General features: G+C 33.9%; 1 protein-coding gene across 1 annotated transcript; it reads left to right on the top strand.

Annotated features, from left to right (window-relative positions):
• Positions 1–3,572: 3,572 nt before the first annotated feature.
• On the top strand, positions 3,573–11,862 carry LOC126715044 (probable leucine-rich repeat receptor-like protein kinase At1g35710). The gene is made up of 2 exons (XM_050415474.1): positions 3,573–7,140; positions 9,637–11,862. The coding sequence occupies exons 1-2, from the start codon at positions 3,651–3,653 to the stop codon at positions 10,017–10,019; spliced, it is 3,873 nt and encodes a 1,290-aa protein (XP_050271431.1). The 5' UTR covers positions 3,573–3,650; the 3' UTR covers positions 10,020–11,862.
• The last annotated feature ends 12,187 nt before the right edge of the window (positions 11,863–24,049 follow it).

The following is a 24,049-nucleotide window of genomic DNA, read 5'->3' as shown; positions in this document are numbered from 1 at the left end:
CCATATAAAGGAAAAATACAAAGATACACATTGTATACACATCAGTTTTAGCTCAACTTGCAGTGGCATTGTATATTTATCAAGGCATAGGAGTATATTATAAATTTATAGTTGAATATATGTTGAAAGGTCAATGTCATTTAATGTATCAAACTTTTGTTCCCATAAAACTAATGATATTTAACTTTTTAGTGGATGGTTGTACTGCTATTTTTCCCCAGAATCAACCAAAGCTGAAGCCTTTTTTGTTCATGACATAAAGAAGCAATTATACTACTTTGAATCTTTTCAAGGAATGCACAATACTATTTTTCAATTATCATAGACAGAAGTGAAGCTTCAAAGAACTATTAAGTAATGTTCGAAATTAAACTTAACCTTAGATAACACGTATATATATGAAGAGACCAAAAGTATGTTTCAGAGATTGTATGTAAATCTGAGAAGTTGTAATTGAAGATGATCAAAGCCTAATAAAGCTTACAAATAAAAATGAGTTATCAAGGTCCATTGTCAGTACTTGCTAATTTAAACATCAACCTATGGTTTAAAACTATGGCAATCTACCATATAAGAATTGATTAAAAAAGTTAAGAAGAAAGTGGTCTACATTCTATTTTCAATGCAAACTGAAGATAGGACAGAAACATTAGCAATTCAATATGAGACAACTCTCATACCTGCACTAGCAGGAAAAAAAAAAAAGGGCGCTGTTTAATATGTTAACTTTTAAATATAAAATTTAAAAAATAATAATTCAAAATGATTTGTATTTAGTAATAATCACTTCTTTTTTAAATAATCAAGAAACTTATAAGAAGTTGTAACTACCATCAACAACAACACACAGTCCGGCCAAAAGGCTAGACTCAAAACAACAAGAGACTCAACACACAGTCAGGCCAAAAGGCCACACTCAAAACAACAAGAGCCTCCAAAGAGGTTAACAGCATTAGCAACACCAAGTTCAAGCAGGCCAATAGAAATCTTAGCTGTGAATTACCACATTCATTTTTTCATGAACTTATAATGTCAAGAAAAGAAAATTTTGATAATAACTTTAAAACCTTGCTTGTCAATAATATGACGAAGTATTCAAATAAGTAATAGTAAAAGAGAAGAATGGGTATGTGGAAGGAAAATGAAGAATCCTTTCTGCCATTTAATAAGTTCTTATAAAATTTTATGTATATTCAGGTTTTTTTCACAGTTTGTGATTACCCACATTTGACTTATGCTTCATTTATTTCTTGAGGGATCTTGTAGCTATCTGGGATTAAAATGGTAGTTTTAGGAATCCAAACTTTCTTTCCCCTCCTTCCACTTTTTGGCAACTAAATAGACCAACAGTGTATTGTATAAGTTTTTTTCATGTACTGGATTTTAAAATGTTTGGAGACATTTGCAGGGGATGGGAACCCTATATAATAGTTGAAGTCTCTCTCTCACACGGCCGTTTATACATACTCCCTTTCTACTTCAACGAAAACATTAAACCATAACACAGAACAAGCATACATCAGTGAGCCACAAAATGAAGAGATTTTTTCAATGAGCTACGTACAAAATTAAAACAGAACTTAGAAGCATGATTCACTATATATTACACAGACGTACCAGTAAGGGAACACGGTGAGAGGAGGAAGCAGATGCTCTGTAATGCACGAGAGAGGTGGATGAGGATGGGAGTGAGGCTTCCATCTGAAAGAATATATGGGATTAAAAGAAGCCCTAACATGAATTAATGTGAAATGATATGAACTTGATTGGGATGTGAAAGAAAGCTGAAACAAGTAATTAACAAAATTAAAAACCTTTACCTGACCAACCCCTTCGGACTGTGTGAGTTTGCCTTTTCCTTAGCAACAGAGCTTCGTTGGTGAGGAATTAATTGGGAGAAAGGGATTACTGTGATTGATAGGGGTTATTGGTGATGATGTGTGTGTGAGATTTTGACGCGTTTATGAAGCTACTGTTAGGAGTAATGGCACCGAATCCGTGAGGGGTGAGGTAGAATGCCGCTGGGTCAGAGGAGTAATGGAGGTGGGTGAGAGGAGTAATGGAGTTCGGACTGTGACATTCTTTGTATATTTGGGTTTGGGGCGTGAAGACTGAAGAGATGAGAGTAGAGAGGAGAGGAGACAAACATTAGAAAAAAACTGATCAGTGGGTCCGGGCACAGTCAAAACTGAGTTCAATTTTTATTACCGTTGTGCCATCCGAAACATCTGTTCAGTGTTTAAAATCACAGCCGAGCACGTTTCAAAAAATATATTTCAAACATGGGTTTTTGAGCAACCATTTTCAAACAACCCTATTTTAAACTCTGTCACCAAACATATTGTTTCAAATTTTAGACACTAGTGTTCAGTATTTAAACACTGAATACTGTGTTTTGAAATGACAAATCAAACAGGCTCTAAAAGGTAAAAATTACTGTTTATTCTTCAAATATTACAAAAATTTAGAAATTCTGCTGGAAATGCTCTCACCTTTCTATCCCTCTGCCTCTCTATCTATATTCTTTACTTTCTTTTCTTTATCTTGATTCTCGATTTTTTTCTATAAGCTCAATCACTCATTTTAAGTTATATATTTTAATCTACTTGATTGATAGGACAAGGACAACACGCTAAGTCTTAATTTTTTATCTTTTTCTACCATCTTAGTCATTCATTTTTATTTTTTAATCTACTTAATTGATATGAGAAGGACAACACGCTTAATATTTTTCTATAGACTCAGTCATTTATTTTAAGTTATATTTTGTAATCTACTTGTTTGACAGGACAAGTACGACACGCTGAGTTTGCTCCACTTGCACAATCTGCTCACACTCCATAGTACCGATGCCACTGGATGGTGACAATACACACTGCACAGGTACTTGATAAAATGACAGGACTTGGCACTGCCCATGCAGGTACAGTGCAGTTGTTGAGTATATAATATTTTATAATCTAAAAAAGCGAAAAACAATTTTGGGCTCTCACCAACACAGCTACAAACTCCCTAATCCACTCACACGGGCCACACCCAATTTATCCCCACTCAAAATAATATATATATTTTTTAATACAAGTTTTTACTTTATTAATTATTATTAGTTATTTTCACTTAGGACCTCTAAAATAGTTGAGCCGCTCTGAATACAGATACAGAAGTTGAAAACACTGAACAGTGCTTTTTAGTCAAATCCGGACAAATTACTTGTTTGGGATCATCCTACCTAGGCCCCACACGGGATCATCAGTCAATGGATGCAGAAAGCTTCCGTGTTCAATTTAACTCGATCAATGACTATGACTAAAATAGTTTAGGACGAAAAAGCTTCAATCAGATCGTCCAACAGAGTCCATTTAATATACAAATTTCTCAAAGGAGTGGAAAATGCCTCACTATCTTAAGCTTAAGAACCACGTTAGTCGTTACCAGGGCAGCATAATTAGTAGGATAATACTCGTGCTGCACACAATAATATTTTTATCCATCTGATTAAAAAATAAAATAAAATAATTAAATAAAATAATTAAATAAAACCAACGTTGCCTTCTATAAAGAACTCTCCATCCATTTCATGTGATTCATATCCGCTACTCCAACCATAGCACTCTGTAGTAACAGTCCTTTCTTCGTAACCCGCCAACATAATGACAACCCTGTTAAAGAAACCACCCTCCACCCACCTTATTTCATCTCCACTCTTGTTCTTCCTTCTTGTTCTCACCATCCTTGCACTGCTTTTCTCATTCCTTCCTTCGGCTTCTTCAGTTTCTCCTTCTGCTTACGCTAATGGTAAGGCTAAGGTAGCTAAAGAACTGAATGAAGGGGAGGCTCTTTTAAAATGGAAAACCAGCCTTGACATCAAAAGCCAGTCTCTCTTGTCTTCTTGGGCTGGAAGCACCACTTGCAATTGGACTGGAGTAAATTGCGACGAGTTTGGAAGCGTCACTGATCTAAACCTTTCAAGTTATGGGTTGAGAGGTAAGCTTCAAAATCTCAGCTTCCCATCTTTCTCCAATATACTTAGTCTTAACCTTTCTTACAACTTCCTCTATGGGCCCATCCCCTCATCTATTTATCATCTCTCTAAACTCTCCTATCTTGATCTTTCTGCTAATCAATTCAGTGAGAACATTCCATCTGAAATAGGCCAATTAACAAGTCTTCGAGTCCTTTGCCTAGCCAAAAATAATCTCACAGGATCTATACCCTCCTCCTTCAGAAACTTCAGCTACTTGACCAATCTTTCTCTCTCCACAAATAAGCTTTCCAAATCAATTCCAAAGGAGCTGGGAAAGCTAAAAGTTCTCAAAAATCTAAACTTGGGTGAAAATAGACTTTCTGGACTCATTCCTCAAGAATTAGGAATGCTAAGTTATTTGTCTGAGCTTGATTTGTCATCAAACAATCTCACAAGTACTATTCCTGCTTCTCTTGGAAACTTAAGCAACCTAACCATTTTATATCTTGATCAAAACCAATTTTTTGGTTCCATCCCCAAAGAATTAGGAATGCTAAGTTCTCTACGTAGTCTATCATTATCAAAAAACAATCTCACTGGCATCATTCCAGCTTCTCTTGGAAACTTAAGCAGCCTAACCAATCTTTATCTTTATGAAAACCAACTTTCTGGTTCCATTCCCAAAGAATTAGGAATGTTAAATTCTGTCAGTGACCTTGAATTGTCATCAAACCATCTCATTGGTGCCATCCCTACTTTTTTTGGGAACTTAAGCAACTTGACCATCTTATATCTTTTTGAGAACCAACTTTCTGGTTCCATTCCTGAGGAATTAGGAATGCTAAGTTCTGTCAGTAACCTTGATTTGTCATCAAACAATCTTGTTGGTGTCATTCCTGCTTCTCTTGGTAACTTAAGCAACCTAACCATTTTATATCTTTATCAAAACCAACTTTTTGGTTCCATCCCCAAAGAATTAGGAATGTTAAGTTCTCTACGTAGTCTATCATTATCAAAAAACAATCTAACTGGCATCATTCCAGCTTCTCTTGGAAACTTAAGCAGCCTAACCATTCTCTATTTTTATAAAAACCAACTTTCTGGTTCCATTCCCAAAGAATTAGGAATGTTAAGTTCTCTACGTAGTCTATCATTATCAAAAAACAATCTCACTGGCATCATTCCAGCTTCTCTTGGAAACTTAAGCAGCCTAACCATTCTCCATCTTTATAAAAACCAACTTTCTGGTTCCATTCCCAAAGAATTAGGAATGTTAAGTTCTCTCAGTGACCTTGAATTGTCATCAAATCATCTCATTGGCGCCATCCCTGCTTCTCTTGGAAACTTAAGCAGCCTAACCAATCTCTATCTTCATAAGAATGAACTGTCTGGTTCCATTCCTCCAGAATTGGGAAAACTTCAATTCCTAATTGAGTTAGCACTACTCGAGAATAATCTTAGCGGGCACGTTCCAAATGAAATGAACAATCTCACACAATTAAACCTCTTGTCACTATCAAGCAACCGGTTTACTGGTCGTTTACCTGAAAATATATGCCTTGGTGGATTGCTTCAAAACTTATCTGCTTTTGATAATCATTTCACTGGTCCAATCCCAAAAAGCCTAAAAAATTGCACCAATTTGTTTAGAGTTAGGCTTGACCAAAACCATCTTACCGGAAATATTGCAGAAGATTTTGGCATATACCCGAATTTGGATTATATAGATCTGAGTTATAATAATTTATATGGCCAACTTTCAGCAAATTGGGGCCAATGTCATAACCTCAAAAGCCTAAAAGTCGCTAACAATAATATCTCTGGAAGGATACCTCCTGAGCTTGGAGAAGCAGTTCAGTTACATTTCCTTGATCTCTCCTCAAATCATCTAGATGGAGAGATTCCAAAGGAATTGGGAACGTTGACTTTTTTGGTAGAGCTTTATCTAAACAACAACAAACTTTCCCAAAATATTCCTTATAATTTTGGAATGCTGTCCAATTTAGAGGGGCTTAACTTAGCCAGAAATACTCTAAGTGGCCTTACTGCGGAACTGGGGAATTGTGAAAAATTGTGGTACTTGAATTTGAGCAACAATTACTTAAACGAAGGGATTCCCTTTCAATTTGGCTATTTGCACTCTCTTCGTTATCTTGATCTTAGCCAAAATAATCTTACAAGAGACATACCACAGCAACTTGGAGATTTGAAAACTTTGGAAATTTTGAATCTTTCTCACAATGGTCTTTCTGGTTCTATTCCATCTACTTTTGATCAATTGATAAGCTTGACATCTGTTGATTTGTCCAACAATCAATTGGAGGGTCCTATTCCAAATACTAAACCATTTCGTGTGGCACCTAAAGAAGCATTTAGAAACAATAAGGGCTTGTGTGGCAATGCCATTGGTTTAAAGGCTTGCCCCTCTGCAAATCATTATATTAAAAGAGGGAATAAAATTGTGAAACTGATTTTATTTCTTTGTCTTGGCACCATATTTCTTGCATTTGTGACTGCTAGTTTTACATCAATTCTTCGCCGAAGAAAGGAGAGAACAGAAAACAAGCCACAAGAAGCACAAAATCAAAATTTGTTCACAATATGGAGCTATGATGGGAAAATGGTGTATGAAAACATTATTGAAGCAACAGAGGATTTTGATGACAAACATTGTATTGGAGTGGGAGGGTATGGAAATGTTTATAAAGCTGAGCTACCAACAGGTCAAGTTGTTGCTGTGAAGAAACTTAATGCCCTCTCAGATGATAGTATTGTCAATCTAAAAGCTTTTGAGAGTGAGATACGTGCTTTAACAGAAATACGACATCGTAACATTGTGCAGCTTCATGGCTTTTGCTCACATCCGCGACACTTGCTATTGGTTTATGAGTTCTTGGAAGGTGGGAGCTTGGACAAGGTATTGAAGGTTGATGAACAAGCCATGAAATTTGATTGGATTTACAGGCTAAATGTTGTAAAAGGTGTGGCAAGTGCTTTATTTTATATGCACCATGACTGTTCATGTCCAATAATTCATCGGGACATTTCAAGTAAAAATGTTCTACTAGATTCAGAATATGAAGCATGCATATCTGACTTTGGGACAGCTAGGATATTGAGTTCTGACTCTTCATATCAGACTTCATTTGCTGGCACTTTCGGCTATGTTGCTCCAGGTATGTTATTTCTATTGGCATGACTTGTCTTTGGAAACCCCTTATAACAAGTTTTCCAAATCTTCCACGTGTCGTTTGTGCTTGAATATCCTGACTAACTTTTAGTAGTTAAAGAATCATTTTTACTGAGTTAGCTTCATTTTCTAATTTGTTCAATTCCTTCAAATTCCATATTTTTCAATTTATCAGTTAAAAGACTAAGTGATTAAGTCACAAATACTATTTTTGAATTGGAGTGTAATTAATTTATTGTTATAACTGAAATGGATTATTAACACTTATATTAATTTGTAAATAATAATTTTTAATTTAACATAATATTTTTTTTTTATAGGAATCTATATATATATATATATATATATATTAAAGCCAAAGTTAAGAGAAAATTCAATTAGATTTCAAATTGGATTTAATTAAAGTCTAATTTTGCATCATGTGTCCTACCTAATTTAAATATTTTAATTTTTGTGTCAAGTGAGTCAACTTTGTGTAAAAAAGGAGGAGTTCAATTTAAATAAATCATAAAAGCTCTAATCATATATTTAACTTTATATATAAAATTAGAGAAAGAGAGAGTTTGATTGATTTTACTTTTTTGAGCCTTTTTTTTTGTGTAACTAAAATAATTCAAATTTATATGTCATTTATGTAATATACTATAACTATGAACAGTCCATTACTAACTAGGTAGAAATATATTATATGTTATATATTATGTATGTGTGTGTAGGTGTGTTAACTGTGAATGTTTTTATGCATATAAAAACTAATTTAACATAATATTAGTTTTAAGTGTTGACAAGTATTGACTACCTTATTATTTTTGAATAACTTGTAAAATTTCTCGAGAGAAAACCAATCAACAATGTTAGAGCAGACACCACATCCCACCCTTCTTTGCTCTCTTTTTTGCCCTTAAATAGAAAGAATAGCTGCATACAATTTCATTAGTTTTCTCCACCACAGAACGGGAAATGCTAGAATCCTAGTTATGACTTATGAGCCAGTATTTTTTTAATAAGTGGGTACAAACTCTTAATTAATATATAAACGATATTATTTTGTCAAAAAGAAAATTATTATTTGTTATACTATACTGCAACAAAATTTCATACTGTAGCTCTAAATAAGCATTACTATTGAATCTTCCAACTTTTTTCAGATAATTTTGATGGTAATCTACAGAATTTAGGATTTCTGTAAAGATTTTCGAAGCCAACTTCAACATGATTCAGCTATGATTTTTTTTTTTAATTTTTAATTTTATAGTAAGGTGTAACTACTCCGTACTAGTTTATTGGGATGTGGTGTTTGCTCTAACATTGGTTTTCTCTTGAGAAATTTTACAAGTTATTCAAAAATAATATTGTAGTATAAGTGTTTGTGGGGTGTGGGGGGCAAAGGTTGAAGTTCAAGTTTCCAGGAGGGAGCTTCACACATATATACACTTAGATTAGGTTAGAGTAGAATTTCTATCTTTTATATATATATATATATATATAATATTGTAGTAAATACATGTGTCAACACTTAAACCAATATTATGTTAAATTCCTATAAAAAATATATATTATGTTAAATTAAAAATTAAAACATAATATAAGTGTTAATGGTCCATTTCAATTATAACAATCAATTAATTACACTCCAATTCAAAAATATTGGGTTAATTCATTTTTTACTTATATGAGATATATATATATATATATATATGTTTTGAGAATTAAGATCATATATAAAATTAAAATAATTTTCATTCCTTTTTATATTTTGGTATACTCGTAATTTTTTTTAAAAATTGCAATAAGATCTAAGTTTTCAAAAATTCTATCATAATTAACCTAGAAAAAGTTTTATAGTGGGTGCAAATGTCAAAAAACCCACCAAATCTCTTTAATATACTTTATATAGAACTTTCTTACCTTTTTTCATAGGGTAAATTACCTAGTTGGCCCTTATCTTTTACATCAAATGTCAATTTGATCCTAACTTTTTGATTGCATCAATTTAGTCCTCTACTTTTCATTATCGTGTCATTTATTTCATTTGACACATCATATTTTTCCATCTAAAAGATAATGACAATGACCGAATTGAAATGACACTGAAAAGTTAAGGACCAAATTAATACAATTAAAAGGTTAGGGACGGAATTGACATTTGGTGTAAAGGATAAAAACTAATTATCTAATTTACCCTTTTTAAAATTGATTTCAGTGGGTGCAAATTAAATACGGTTCGGCCACCCCTATTGGAGAACATTTTTTTTTTTTGTTGAATAGTGATTATAAAACTAATATAAATTTTATTATTTAAAATTTTCAAATTAGTGTATCATATTAATCACATTCATTTTTATGTCAACTTATTTATTATATTGTTAATGTGTCATCAATCATATTCATTAATTATAACTTTCCCATTAGTTTATAAGATTTTTGTAGTAATTTTTTTAAAAGAGAATTTTTGTAATAACTAAGACTTTTATACTTTCAGAACTTGTATATACCATGGAAGTCAATGAAAAGTGCGACATTTACAGCTTTGGAGTAGTCATATTGGAAATTGTTATGGGAAAGCATCCAGGTAATCTGATATCATTTTTATCATTACCATTTGCATCATCATCTACATCAAAACCTCATGATGTGCTACTGAAAGATGTACTGGACCAACGACTTGCGCATCCTTCAAATGAAGTTGCCAAAGAGGTGGTTATGGTGACGAAGTTAGCGTTGGCATGCTTGCACGCCAATCCACAATATCGTCCAACCATGCAACAAGTTTATCAGAAGTTACAAACTCGAAAATCTGCTTTCCTAAAGCCTCTACACATGATAACATTAGGAGAGCTCATTGATCTTGATACTTCGACTTAAGTTTCCTAGATATTTACATATTTTATGTGTCATATTTGCTTGTGTAATTTTGTCCAGTACTTTTTATATATTAGTCTCTTCTATCCTTGAAATTTGATTAAAATGATTGGATTGTTTTGAAGGACAATTCGTATTCACTATATGTAGTTTGAAAGTTGCATGAATAAATCTACGGGCATTTCTCTTATCAATGTCACGAACCTCACCAATATTTAAAATTAGGGGCAATGATACTCTCACATTCACTTTTTTACGTTTACTTTTATTTCACATTTTAAATGTAGAAATTTTCTTTTAATTTTTAAACGTGAATATTATTGATTGTGGATATCTATATTGTGTGTATACCAGAGAGTATACCGGTGTGTGTCGTCATTTTTATATGACTCTTGTGCATATTCGTAGGGGGAGAAAGCCATAGAGGAGATGCATATACTAAGGGGGAGAAGACACCTTTTATGAGAAAACCTTATTTTGTCTTGTTTTACTTTATGCTTGTTTTCTCATTGCTTTATGGTGTTTTGAGTTACATTTAGTATTTATGTTTTGTTGCTCTCATCGCATCGTGTTTATGTGTTGGACATGCATATATCATTATTAGTGTGCTTTATTGATTGTATGTTTAGATGATCATTTGCTTTGCTGTATGATCATTGTGGTCATTTCCATATGACTGTTTTGTGTTTAATCAAGTTCCTCATATGTTTCATATCATGTTTACTTAATTGCATTTTACTTATTATATTATACTTGTCCTTTTATCACTTGATTTACCTTGAGGGTCTAATGCATTTTGTGCAAGTGTTTCAGGTTCCAGGTATATATGTTCCAAGTTCATCACAGCTTCTAGATTTAGGTGTGAATAAGTTTTGCCATTGTTCCCAAACTCACGTTTAAGTCTAGAGTTTGTTTTAGAGTGTTTTGTCACAAAATAGCCAAAGGGGGAGATTGTTAAGTTATGATTTTTATCGTAACATTATTGTTGGCTTATTCCATGACAAAAAGTGTTGTAATTGCATTAATTTTTTTTCTTTGTATTTTTGTGGGATTTTATTGTATTGGGTTTAGTATTAAGTTGGTGAAGAATTGAGTATAAAATGAAGAATCAGTGGATTTTGTGAGTGTCTCGCTAGAAGCTTACCCGCGAAATAGCCATGTGAGAAGCACATGTTGGAAGCTGAAGAGTCATGCCAGCCTGGAGGGTTTCGCGAGTGTCTCGCGGGTAAGGCCTTCTCGCGAAGTATTCTTGAAACATTCTGTCTGGAAGATTTTTAAGAGTGACTTTCTTACCTTTCACCCATACTACATATACCCTCATTACTCACAAAAGTATTAAGGAGGCCATTTAGAGAAAAAAAAAAAAAAAAAAAAAAAAAAACCCTAGATAGGTTTTCAACAACAGACACACCCGTCTTTTAGAGAGAGAGAGCTACTCATCCTTAGTGAAAAATCATTCTAGGCTCTTCTCATTCCCTCTTCCATTGTCATATATTGAGAGGAGATTTGTACCCAAACACAACCCACACCTATTCAGAGTGTAGAGAGTGTTTTGGAGCTTGGGAAGTTTTGGGGATTTGCCAAAAGAAGCCGGTAAAGCTTAGCAGATGCAATTGGGCATATTACGGGATCCGGAGAGTTAGAGAAGACAAGACTTCGTTAAGTCAGTTGGTAGCAGGAGCTTGGAGGACTCAAGTACATGGGGGTAGACTAGGCTTGGAGGGTCTTTTGTTATTCGTGTACTCCAACTTTATTCTTTAGTGGATCGATTTACCGCTTGGAGGGCGGCGGAGAGGTTTTTCGCCGAGTTCTTCGGTTTCCTCTTCGATAACACGTTTTTGTGTTATTTTGTGTTTGCATCCTTCTTCTTCACTCTTTTATCTTTCATTTTATTGTTGATATTTGATGAATATGGTTTAGAGTAATTTTATTGTTTGTATGCTCACATTTACTCTAGTCTACACTTAGTTTAAGTTAGAGTAAAATCAACTGAGCCATAATTTTTAATTTTGGGGTCTAAATAGCTCTTGTGTTTACACACATATTCAAGCTTTCAATTGGTATCAGAGCGGGTACACTTGTTTTGGTTTCATTACTTAAGTGTGATCCTTGACCCCTTGTGTGTCTTGCCATGGATAGTGTTTTGTATGCTTCTATGGATGTTTTGGATGTTGTTGAGTGTAACATGCTATGTGTTTGTGAAAATGCCTCTATGAGTGTTAATCCTCATAATTTTGATGACATGTTACATAAATCTATGGGTGTTGTTGATATTCCAAGTTTCATGAGAATTTGAGCAAGTTCATTTGTGAAAATGATGATTTGATTGCTAAGTTCAATGAATCCAATAAATTGGTTGAAAAATATAAGAAGCTTGTTGAAAATTCTCTTGAAAAGTTGAAAGAGTTTGAATGTTTGAATATGGACTTGGATGCTAAACTTGTTTTGTCTAACAAACTAGTTGATGAGCTAAAATGTGAAAATGAATCTCTTAAGATGATTCCCAAGTGTTTGATTGCTGAACCTATTGCTAAAAAGGATGAAAATATTTGTTGCAATCATGTTGTGGTACCCGATTGTGTGCCTATTGTGTGTTCTACCTCAAAGGACAAATCAGTGTACATTCCTCCACACAAAAGAAATCCAAAGTGGAGAGAAAGACTCTTAAGCCTAAGCCTTCGTTTAGGTCTCAACCTAAGACTTTGGATGGATCTAAGTTTGTTACAACTTGTCACCATTGTGGTGTGATTAGCCATATAAGACCTCAGTGTCCAAAGTTGAAAAGAGAAGAAAACCATGTTGCTAGATCCCTTCCCAAAAAGCCTAGTGGACCTAAACCCATTGTTTGTCACCATTGTGGTGCCTTTGGTCATCTTAGACCTCATTGCTCTAAGTTTCAAGCTCTTAAAAGAATCAAAAGAAAAGAGAAACTTGAGCTTTTTGGAAGTTGTGTTATAAAAGCAAAACCGGATTTTGGGAAAAATGGTAAGTTGTTGAAGAAAGTTTTTAATGTTCTCACCTCCTTGTCTATATGCATCTTTGGTTCTCATTTTTCCAACCTTTGTCTCGTTTTTCATGAGACACTCATTCCAAACAATCGTTCTGTTTGGATAAGAAAGGGTTCCTAGCATGAATGTATACAAAACATGTCAAGTGATAGGGTGTGTGCATTAAGGGTGTATCAGGTGTGCATGTGCAATGCATGATCAATGCATGAACAAGCACTCATGGGGCAAAGTGTGTAAAACACACAACCAATGATCAAAACATGTTAAACATGTATAAATGTGGTAAACCCCAAAATTTGGTACTCATCAGAGTCCAAAAAAGTGAAAAAATAAATAACATAGAGGCATTTTATCAAACACCTAGAATGCACACACTATACACGTGTGATGAACAATGCATGAAAATGTGAAAAACTTGCCTCAATACATGTTAAAATGCAATATGGGGCCAACATAATCAACAAGAAACAAAATGGGACTAAACCCAACCCAAACACACAAAATTGAAAGATTTTTAAAAATTAAGTTTTCCCAACCCAAGCACACAAATAAACCCAACCCTAGGTTTTAAGAAATCTAAGACAAAATCCATGAATTTGAAAGATGAAAAAGGTTAGAAATACCTTGAATGAAGTCTTAGAGATGAAATCCAATGAAGTTTGGTTGAGTTTTGAAGAAAAATGTGAGTTTTTGAGTGTGGGAGTCGCGGAATGCAAAAAGACAAGGATTTTGAAAACTAACATTTCGAGCCCTTTAAAAACTGTCTTTCTACATTTCGCGAGTCAGTGACTTGCGAGCAAGTCACAAGCCTACTCGCGAAATATGCAGATGCATAGGGCAGATTTTCATGGGTTAAAGCACTCGTGAGGGACTCGCAAAACTCTTTTCCTGAAATTTTTAAGAAATTAAAATTTCTTAAGAATTTCATGACTGGGGGCCACTCGCGAAAAGGCCAAAAAAAAGTTTTTCAACACTAAAAATTTGACATTTTGAGAAAAACTTGAAGGACCAAAGTGACAAAAATCACTTCCAGAAACACATGAAACACTCCAAAATCTTTTTGGGTTTGATCATCAAGCAATTGAGCATACATAAAACACATTTGAACATGTATAATCACACAAATGAAATAGGCATTCATTAAACATTAAACTTGTGTGTTGTGTGTGGGAATCATGTATGAACTAGTCCATAGTCTAGTATGAAACTTCAATGAATAATTCAATCAAGTCATACACAAATAGCATGAAATCAAGAGACCTATCTCACTAGTAGAAATGAACATATATGACCCCTCACTAAAGTGTTTACATAGATTGAAAGCTTTTCATTTGACTTCCATTTTTCATACTTTTTTATTAATACAACTCAATTTTTGAGCAATGATGCTATGAAATTTTTTATATTTCTTCGATGAATATGTCTTTGGCTTTGACATCATACATTTTGAATACATTCTGTTTCACCTTTTCTTAGTCAAACTAGTTTTCGAAGCAAGGCTTTTTCAACTCCTTTTTTTAGAGATTGACGTTTAAAGAACTTTTTGACATAAAAATAAATGTGAGGAGATATATAGGATCAAGTATACGCATGTATCAAGATTAAACAAGACTATTGGCTAGACATTCATGACAAGCTTGAAAATCTATTTATAATAATCAAACATAGATTTCTAGATTTCGCTCACACTTAAAATGTGCATACATAACAAGCAAAGCTTGTAAATGCACTACACCATTAGTATGAAGGTATTAGGCCAAACTCAACATGTGATTGTGAGAGACCGTGCCCCCTGGCCCGTTTTATAAGATGTTGGGTCAAACCCATGTGAATGAGTGGAGTCATGTTATTGCCTCTCAAAATAGAGGTTTGACTAGTTATATTTTCCCCTTTAGATTAAGGGTTTTACAATGAAGTCATCACTTATTTAATTATTGGAATAAATAAGAAAACTAAAATTGAAAAATTTCTCATTTTATTAATTTGTAATTGGATTTACGTTGATCATAGGAAAATTACATGGTTTTGGTTCTAGATACAATCTAAGATAAAGTACATGACTTTGTTTTCTAGTTACAATCTAAAAATCGAAAATTACATGGATAAGCATTTGATCTACTAACCCTTGATCTAAGCTCGAAGGTTATGTTACAAGGTGGAAAGGTGTTAGGCACCCACCTTACCCAGCAAAACCGGTCTTCTAGACTATGGTGACCAACATTCATATCATATCATCCAATATGTCAATCAATTTGCATGTTTAATTTAAAGTGTGTGCATGTGATAAACCCTAATTCCATTTATTAAGCATTTCATTTGGATTGAAAAATAAATTCTAGTGAATGTGTGTGGATGGTGATATCCTAGATTCAAGGATTTGAAAGAATTATTAAACAAACATGTTTTTTCATATTTTTTATGTGGATTTAAGATTAAAACTAGTGTTATGCATGAATATGTGATGAACAATCAAGAACATATGAAGAACATATAAGAACAATTACGAGCATTCAAACATATTCAAGGAAATTTAAATAATTACTATCATTCTTTAATCTTAAATTCACATCACGGCAACATAAACAAACAGTTAGGGATGGGGGTTATACCTTCATGCAAGATCCATATGGTGGAGGAAGGGACTCTTGATAGAGGGTCTTAAGAGTGGAGGAAAAGAAAAGATAGGAGAGGGAGAGTGAGTCTCACTCAATACCTTAAGTCTCAAGAAGATCAAGATATGACAAGACTACTCAATTTCACTAGAATTCAAGAGAAGAGAAGATAGGGGGTTTTTGTGTATCCTCTAGAATGAAGAAGAGGAGGGTTTATATAGTAGTGGTGGAGGAAATATGAATGGAAGACCATTTAATGAGGGTTGAAAAAGAATCATGAACCTAGACCTCGTTTTAGCCTTTGGGCAAATTTGGTGCATTAAATGTGGAGATTGGTGAGAGTAAGGAGCAAACCAAAATTTGGTTTTCACGTAGCTACTGTAACAGCTTGTAGGGCCAACTTTGAAAAATCATATCTGACTTAATTCTGATCGGAATTGTCTTGTTCTTGTAATCAAATTGAAACCCCAGATTTCTAGTTTCTGGGAAAATTAACCTCATTCACAGATTCAAAATATTCTGAAAGATATCAATGAAATGGTGAGAAGAGGTCATTTGTTAGAAAATTATTTCAACACAATTAACATTAATAGGTCTCAAATTAGCTCCCAATTAACATTAAATGGCTCCAATCACTCCCATTTCAGACTTAATTGGTTTCCAATTTACCCTAATTAAAAGATAATTGTGCAAATTACTCATTGAATAATTAATGTTTATCTATCTAACCTCACCATAAAATGTAGTCCTAACCAATCAAATCATGACACAACGTTAATCTTAAATTGATTATAATTATAACCAATTGGAATCAATTGTTCATAATCACATATAGTCAGACTCAATTTGTAATAGTGCACCTCGGCTATCAAAACTTGATTTGATGATAACTTTCAATCTCATGATCCGATTAGGGCTTATGACTAGTCAATTTGATCGTCACAATATCAAGATCATTTTGGTGAAGTGAGATTAAGGACTAGTGACCAAAATCAAGATGCATATTTTCAAGGCGAAATTACCCTTTTACCCCCTATGTGAGGTTAAATGCGAGTTGCAAAATGGGGTGTCAACAGTGATATTACACAGCACAAGCGATCAAACTTTTTAAGATCTTATACCTTTTATGATTTTTTGGATTTTTTACTCACACAAAACAAAAACATTAAAGTAAGATCAACAAAAAAAGCAAACAAAGCAAAAAGTAATAAAAGAAACATGCTAGGAAGGAAGCATTGAGTGAAGAAGAATACATATGACATGATGCATGAAACTACAACCCTAATACATTGGAAGTATTAATGCATGTACATAGTAAATAATCATGCATGAGTACCCTTTTTCACCCACACTACATAGGTGCTTTGGGTGAGGACCTTAGACGGAGGGGTACGACCAACATAACTCTCAAACCTTAGGATGAAGTTAGCTAGGCAATATGAGATGTTTTTAAGCATTTCCATGACTTATCCAATTAGTTGACCATCATTTTCTCCCTTAGCTTGCTTTCCTCTTAACATTCTTCTTGTATTTCCTTGAGCATGCAAAGAATCAACCCTTCTGAAAGCATGAAGCTTGAAGCAATTTGGTCTTATGTGCTCTCGAATACCACAATGGTAACAAAAATACTTCACTTGAGGTCCCCTTTGATTCTTAGGCAATTTTCCCTTTTGCCTTTGATTTTGGTTCAATGTCCTTCTTCTCAATGATAGGGATCTCAATCTGGAGCTTCTCTACATCCTTCACCAATACAAACTTCATCTCCCTTCTTGGTTTGCTACTCGAACTTCCTTCACCAGTGTAACCCAATCCGATTTTGTCCGTGGAAGGCTTTTGAGATGAAAGTACACTATCAAGCTTCTTGGTTGTTATGCGCTCCACTTTGACATTGGCTTGAATCACTTCAAGTTTGAGAAAGTAAGCATTCAACAACTCCTCTTTCAACTCTTCAACTTCACACTTTGCATTTTTAATTTGTGTAAGAGTGGATTTGTGTTCTTCTTCAATTTTCTTCATCTTCTTGACTGCACTCTTAGCAACTTTAGCATTTTTGGCACAATCCTCAGCAATGCATTATACACATCTTGAAGATTCTTATAACCTTCATTGAGGTACACATCCTCATCATCCGAAACGTCATCTTCTTCAACCTCAAAGTGAACACCAAGTTCTTCAACCAAATCACTCAATTCATCTTTGGAATCAACCGAGGTAATTGCCATAAATGCTAAATAATTACCATCACCTTCGCATTCTTCTTTTGAATCAGAATTTGAGCTCTCTGAGTCACTAAGGGTAGTTATTAGCACTTTACCCTTTCCTCTAATAATTCGGACACTCCTTCTTCAAATGCCCATGACCATTGCATTCATAACAAACAATCACTTGGGATGGTGATGAGTCTTTTATGTCCTTCTTCTTCAAGTCTCTTTTGTCATTCTTAGAGGGTGAGAATTTTCCTTTGCCAAACGACTTCCCATCGTCTTCATCTTTAGAAACTTTCAGAAGTTCTTTGCAAGATATGCCACCTCTTTTTCAACATCATCCTCATCCGAGGAATCACCGATTCTCTCATTTATGGTTTTGAGAGCAAGTGATTTGCTAGACTTGTGAAAGGGCAATCCAAGCTCATAAGTTTGAAGAGAGCCAACAAGCTCTTGGATCTTGATCTCATCCAAATCTTTACTCTCCTCAATGGCAGTGACTTTTGCTCGGAAGCTTTTAGGCAAGGATCTCAAGAATTTCCTTACAACTTTGGCATCCTCAATCTTTTCTCCTAGATTGAGTTAGGCAATGAAAATCTCATTAAGTCTCCCATAGAATGAGTCGAATGACTCATCTTCACCCATCTTCACTTCCTCAAACCGGATAGTGAGTATTTGCAATTTGGAGTCCTTGACCTTCTTGGTTCCCTTGTAGGTAGTTTCGAGGATAGTCCACGCCTCTTTAGCGGTCTTCACATGAGAGATCTTGTGAAATTATTCAATAGAAACACCACAAAAAAATTGAATTAATTGCTTTGCTATTGGCATTTACCAAAGCAAGTGCAGCCTTGTCCCACTCCGCCTTGGGTGTTGTTGTCTCACCCAACCATTCTCAACGGAATCCCAAACGGTATTATCAATAGCACCTAGAAAAGCACACATACGTACTTTCCAAAATGCATAGTTACTCCCGTCAAAGAAAGGAGGTGTGTTGAGGGATTGAGATTTATCCATCAAACGGGGTCTAGGATCACACAAGGACAATGAAATCCAAAAAGTGTACCCGCTCTAATACCAATTGAAAGCTTAATTAGTGTGAAAACACTAATGCTTTTTTAGAACCCCCCCCCCCCCCAGATTTAAATTATGGCTTAATTGGTCTTACTCTAACTTATCTAAGTGCAGAACAAGAGTAAAACAAGCATAATAAACCGGAACACTACTCTAAGCCATAAGCAAGTATAATAAGTAATAAATGTAAAACATAAAGAGTAGGGAAGAGAGATGCAAATGCAAAAATAATACTGAAAAGTTTTATCGAAGAGGAAACCAAAGTACTCTATGAAAAACCTCTCCATAACCCTCCAAACCAAAATCGATCCATTAGTGAATAAGTTGGAGTATACGAATATCAAAAAGACCCTCCAAGCCAAATACATCCAATATACTTGAGCCCTCCAAGTTGTTGCTACCAACGGACTTCTTGGAGTCTTGTCTTCACTAGCTATCTGGATTTCGCAATTCCACCCAATTGCATCCACCACTCAATGGCTTCTTCTAATGCTTCCCAAAGGCACCAAAACATCTCTCAATACTCAAAATGGGAGAGGTAAGTGTTTGGGCTAAGAACGTCTCAAGCATGTGTAGATGGAGAGGTAGGATTAGATGGAAACTTTAGAGAAATGATGTAGAGGATTGTGGGTAAAACAATCTCCAACTCTCAAGTGTTTGGCTAGGGTTTCTCTCTCAAAAGTTTCTTTAGAAAATACTCCTTCTTCTTCTTACATTTCATGGGTAATGAGGGTTTATACATTGTTGCTAAAGAATGGGAAAAATCACACTCCAAAAAGCAACAGGTAATGAGTTTTGCAGGTCACTCGCAACTTGGCCTGAGTCACAAGTCACTCACAAAATCCAGGCTATCAATGACTCTTCAAATTCCGTAGTGTGCTTCTCACATGGCTTGTTTCACAAGTTAGCAGTCATGAGTCAGTCGTGAGTCAAGTCACAAAAACCACTTCTTCATAGATTCTTCACCAAACTCTCACACACAGCCCTTACATTAAATCCCTCAAAAATACAGAAAATGATTGAACAGAAATACAATCAAATTTGACACGAAATTAAAGCCAACAAATACATAGTTGTAAATCACAATTTTACAAGGTTTAAGGACAAAGTCTAGCTACAAAGTAAGTTGTAGCACAAGGCTACAACGCTTACTAAACAAATTAACATTGCTACATATTTTGAAAATCTAACCACTGAATTACATGTTCTCTATGTTCTTAAAACACATGTCAATCGGATGTTATTTACTATTCAATCCATAAACTTATTTTTTATGTATAATTTTACATTACAAAAACTTGAAATTTAAACATTTGATTGATGACATAGCTATTGATCTTTGATCTTCTTGAAATTTTACAAGTATAGAGGATATAAGAAAAAAATGTAATTAAATGATAGATTTGTCAAAATTCACAACCAATAAAAAAAATAAAAAAAAAATAAACATTGAATGGAGTCATAGACTTAGCTTACAATCAAGTTTGTTGCCAAATTTTGTCCAAAGTTTAATTATGTTAGGCCTAAAAAAATTTAGGGTTGTCACAATTTTTTTAAGGATAAAAAAATCATAAATTTTAAAAATTTATACATAATAATAATTATTTTTTCCAAGCCAAGGTGGTCCTATGACCACCCTAGGCTTTATGTAGAGCTGCTAGTGTAGTTTGTAAAGTTTGAGCAAATTACAACTTACCCACCTATGATTTGACTAAAATTTAAGTTGCTTATATGTGATTTGAGATGCATTTTCTTTGTTTGTTTAGACCCCTTAAAGAACATTTTTTAACCTAATATATTAGTCAAGTGATTACTTAGGTTAATTCTTCAGATCTAGGTTAAACAATAATAAATCATATCATGCACAACAGCGAAAAATAAATAACATCACGATATGATGACCAAGGAAAACCAATGAAGCGAATCATCTCAAGGTAAAAACTTGGGGAGGATTTGATCTAGCTATCCTCAAGGTAAATCAAATCCACTATAAGAGAATCAAAGTTTTTACAATCAGATTTAACCCTAAATCTATTGTTACCTCCAGTAGTAACTTACTGATACGAACACGTGCAAGCTCCAAAGCCACAAACTCCTTCTCTTGTTGGACTTACTGCAACACAAGCACCCACGCTTATGACTTTGAGATCCCACTCAAAGGTTTAGCAACACAAACTCTCCAGTTTGTGACTCCAAGACCACCCTTGAAGGTTTAGATCATCAACATATTGATCTTGTTGCAACAACTTCAGATCTACTGGTTCTAACAGCATGAGAATGATTTCTGGTAGTGACTTTAAAAGAGGAAGGCAAAATACCTTTTTAGATCTCACAAAAGCACCTCCGAAGTCTCCAAGTGCTCTGAAAATGTAGTTAGGGTTTTCCTTAATATACTAGAAGTGTTTTACTTGAAACCTAAAACATTTAAGTAGAGTTTGGACTGAAATAGAATTTTGTATAAATTTCATGTCTGCAAATTTCAATCAATCGAACTTGTATCTCAATCGGTCGAACTCTTCAGAAATTGAATTCTCCTTTCTGCAGCCTGAATGTTCTTGTACTCTAACTTGTAACACCTTGAGCATTGTCTAATCAAATCTATAGATTTAAGGAATCTATATCTAGACAGGTTTGTACTCACAGTTTGCCAATTGTTTTAAAGTTTTAGAACCTAACAATCTCCCCCTTTGGCAATCTATGACAAAACTCACATACAAAATGAAATGCTCAATTACAATAAAATGCCCAAATACTTCACAAATTCCAATCTAAGATTTCTAACCCAAAAGTTGCTAGAGGAAGAAGAAGCAGTAGGTCTTGATCAGAATGTACCTGTTTTTCCTGAAACACTCAAAAGAGCACATCACTGCATGTGTGGAAATAAAGACAGATAAACAACAAATAGCAAATATGCAATAACAACAGCAAATAAAAAAAAGGTAAACTAACTCTCCCCCTAAGTTAGACACATAAAAAAAAAATAAAAAAATTAAAAAAAAAAACTTTTATTTCTCCCCCTTTCAAAAAACAATTTCATCTCCCCCTAAATAAAGACAATTAGAAACCTACAAGTAGACATAATTTCCCAAATTTCATCTATTTCTCCCCCTTTTTGTCACATATTGACAAAGACAACCCAATCAAAAGGTAGATAGAAAACATACACAACAGAAGATAAACGAAAATAAAGAATCAAGGGAACACAAAACAATTCAGCTCTATAAAAAATAGAGGCAACTCCCCCTATAAAGAGCAACAACTCCCCCTATAAACAGCATAGGTTTTAAAAATAGCTTTTTCTCTAGTTTTAAAAAAAGTTTTGGGGAAAATTTAGGATGTGGGGAAAACTAAAAAGATACAAACCAAACTTAAAAAAATTAAGTTGAGGATACATGTGAAGAAAAATATTCTCTCTTTCAATATATGCAAACTTGACACTATGTGACCCATAAACAGATGCATGCAAACATTTCAGGCACAATTAGTTAAGACTATACAATATAGATCTCAATGATATAAAAATTCAGCAAGTAATGTTCTCATGTGTCAAGGTATTTTGAACTCAAATCAACCTCATGAGTAGAGAAAATATTTCCACATTTAATATCCACCATATAAAAAATAAATAAATAAAATTCAGTTTTCAACAGTTCACACATAAGAAAAATAGCAATACTAAAATGTACAGAACTCAAAAATTAATCAATCAATTTTTAAATCAAGTTGAGTACCCAATTTAGCAAAATGTATGCGTGTTGTGTGTGAAAAACAATGAGAGATATGACTGCAAAAATGCAAGATAGATAAATAAAACAATGCAATGCATGTGAATCCTAAAATGACGCATAAAAAGATAGATCGGTCAAGAAACTAAAAATTGAAAGTTTTCCAGTTTCAATCGGTTGAACATCAATCAAGCAGCAATTGAGAGAGGCAGAGAGTTTTGATTCAAAACTTGAACATTGTCAATTGGTCGAGGGAGATCTTCAATCGGTAGAAACAGTGAAAATTTATAAAACTTAAAAATTTGGAAATTTTATGAAGAAAAACAACTTGAAGGAAATTTTTATATGACTCAAAGTAGATGAACATGATCTAGAAAAGTTTTTAAAAAATGATGCCTCTTAAATGCAAATATCAAAATTAGTCAAGAAGTTAAAATCACAAAATTTAAATTTCTAAAACCTAAAAATATTATTTTTCCTCAAATTCCCAACCAAAACCAAAATTTGCATTTACACATCAGATCATATGCAATTAAGGATGACCAAATTTGTTAACAAAGATTTGTGAGTGGTGTGTGCAACTAGTAAGTGTATGAGATACATAAAAGGTGATATGTAGATAGTAATTAAATACAATTTCTACATTATCAATCACTTAATTTTGAAAGTGACTATCACCTAAAGAATTACATAATATAACTTTCATATCTCCTAGAAAACATGCTTGCAATCATGCAAAAAAAAAAATGATGCTTTTTGTTTGCTTTTTTTTTTTTTCTTTAATTCACTTTTTTTTTTCTTTTGATTTTCACATACATTTCATAAATAACACCTCATTTAATCTTGCTATGCAAGTGCTACACCTTACTGAGCATGGCTTTTATGATTTACACACAGGTGTTCATGATTGGCGAGTAACAGTTGTGAGAGACCGTGCCCCCGGCCCCTTTTTATGATGTTGGACCAAACCCACGTGAATGGATGGAGTCGTGTTATTACCTCTCAAAATGGAGGTTCGACTAGTTATATTTTTCCCCTTTAGATTAGGGGTTTTACAATGAAGTCGTCACTTATTTAATTATTAGGATAAATAAGAAAACCAAAATTGAAAAATTCCTCATTTTATTAATTTTCAATTGAATTTACATTGATCATAGGAAAATTACATGCCTTTGGTCCTAGATACAATCTAAGATAAAGTGCATGGCTTTGTATCCTGGATACAATCTAGAAATTGAAAATTACAAAGATAAATACTGGTCTATCAACCCTTGATCTAAGTTCAGAGACTATGTTACAAGGTGGGAAAGGTGTTAGGCACCCACCTTGCCTAGTGAAACTGGTCTTCTAGATTATAGTGGCCAACATTCATATTACATCACATGTTGATTCAAAGTGTGTGCATGTGATAAA

This window comes from Quercus robur, chromosome 2 (genome assembly GCF_932294415.1).
Source record: "Quercus robur chromosome 2, dhQueRobu3.1, whole genome shotgun sequence".
Lineage (NCBI taxonomy): Eukaryota > Viridiplantae > Streptophyta > Magnoliopsida > Fagales > Fagaceae > Quercus > Quercus robur.
Note: the sequence above shows the minus strand (reverse complement) of the source record. Positions and strands in the feature narration are given on the sequence as shown.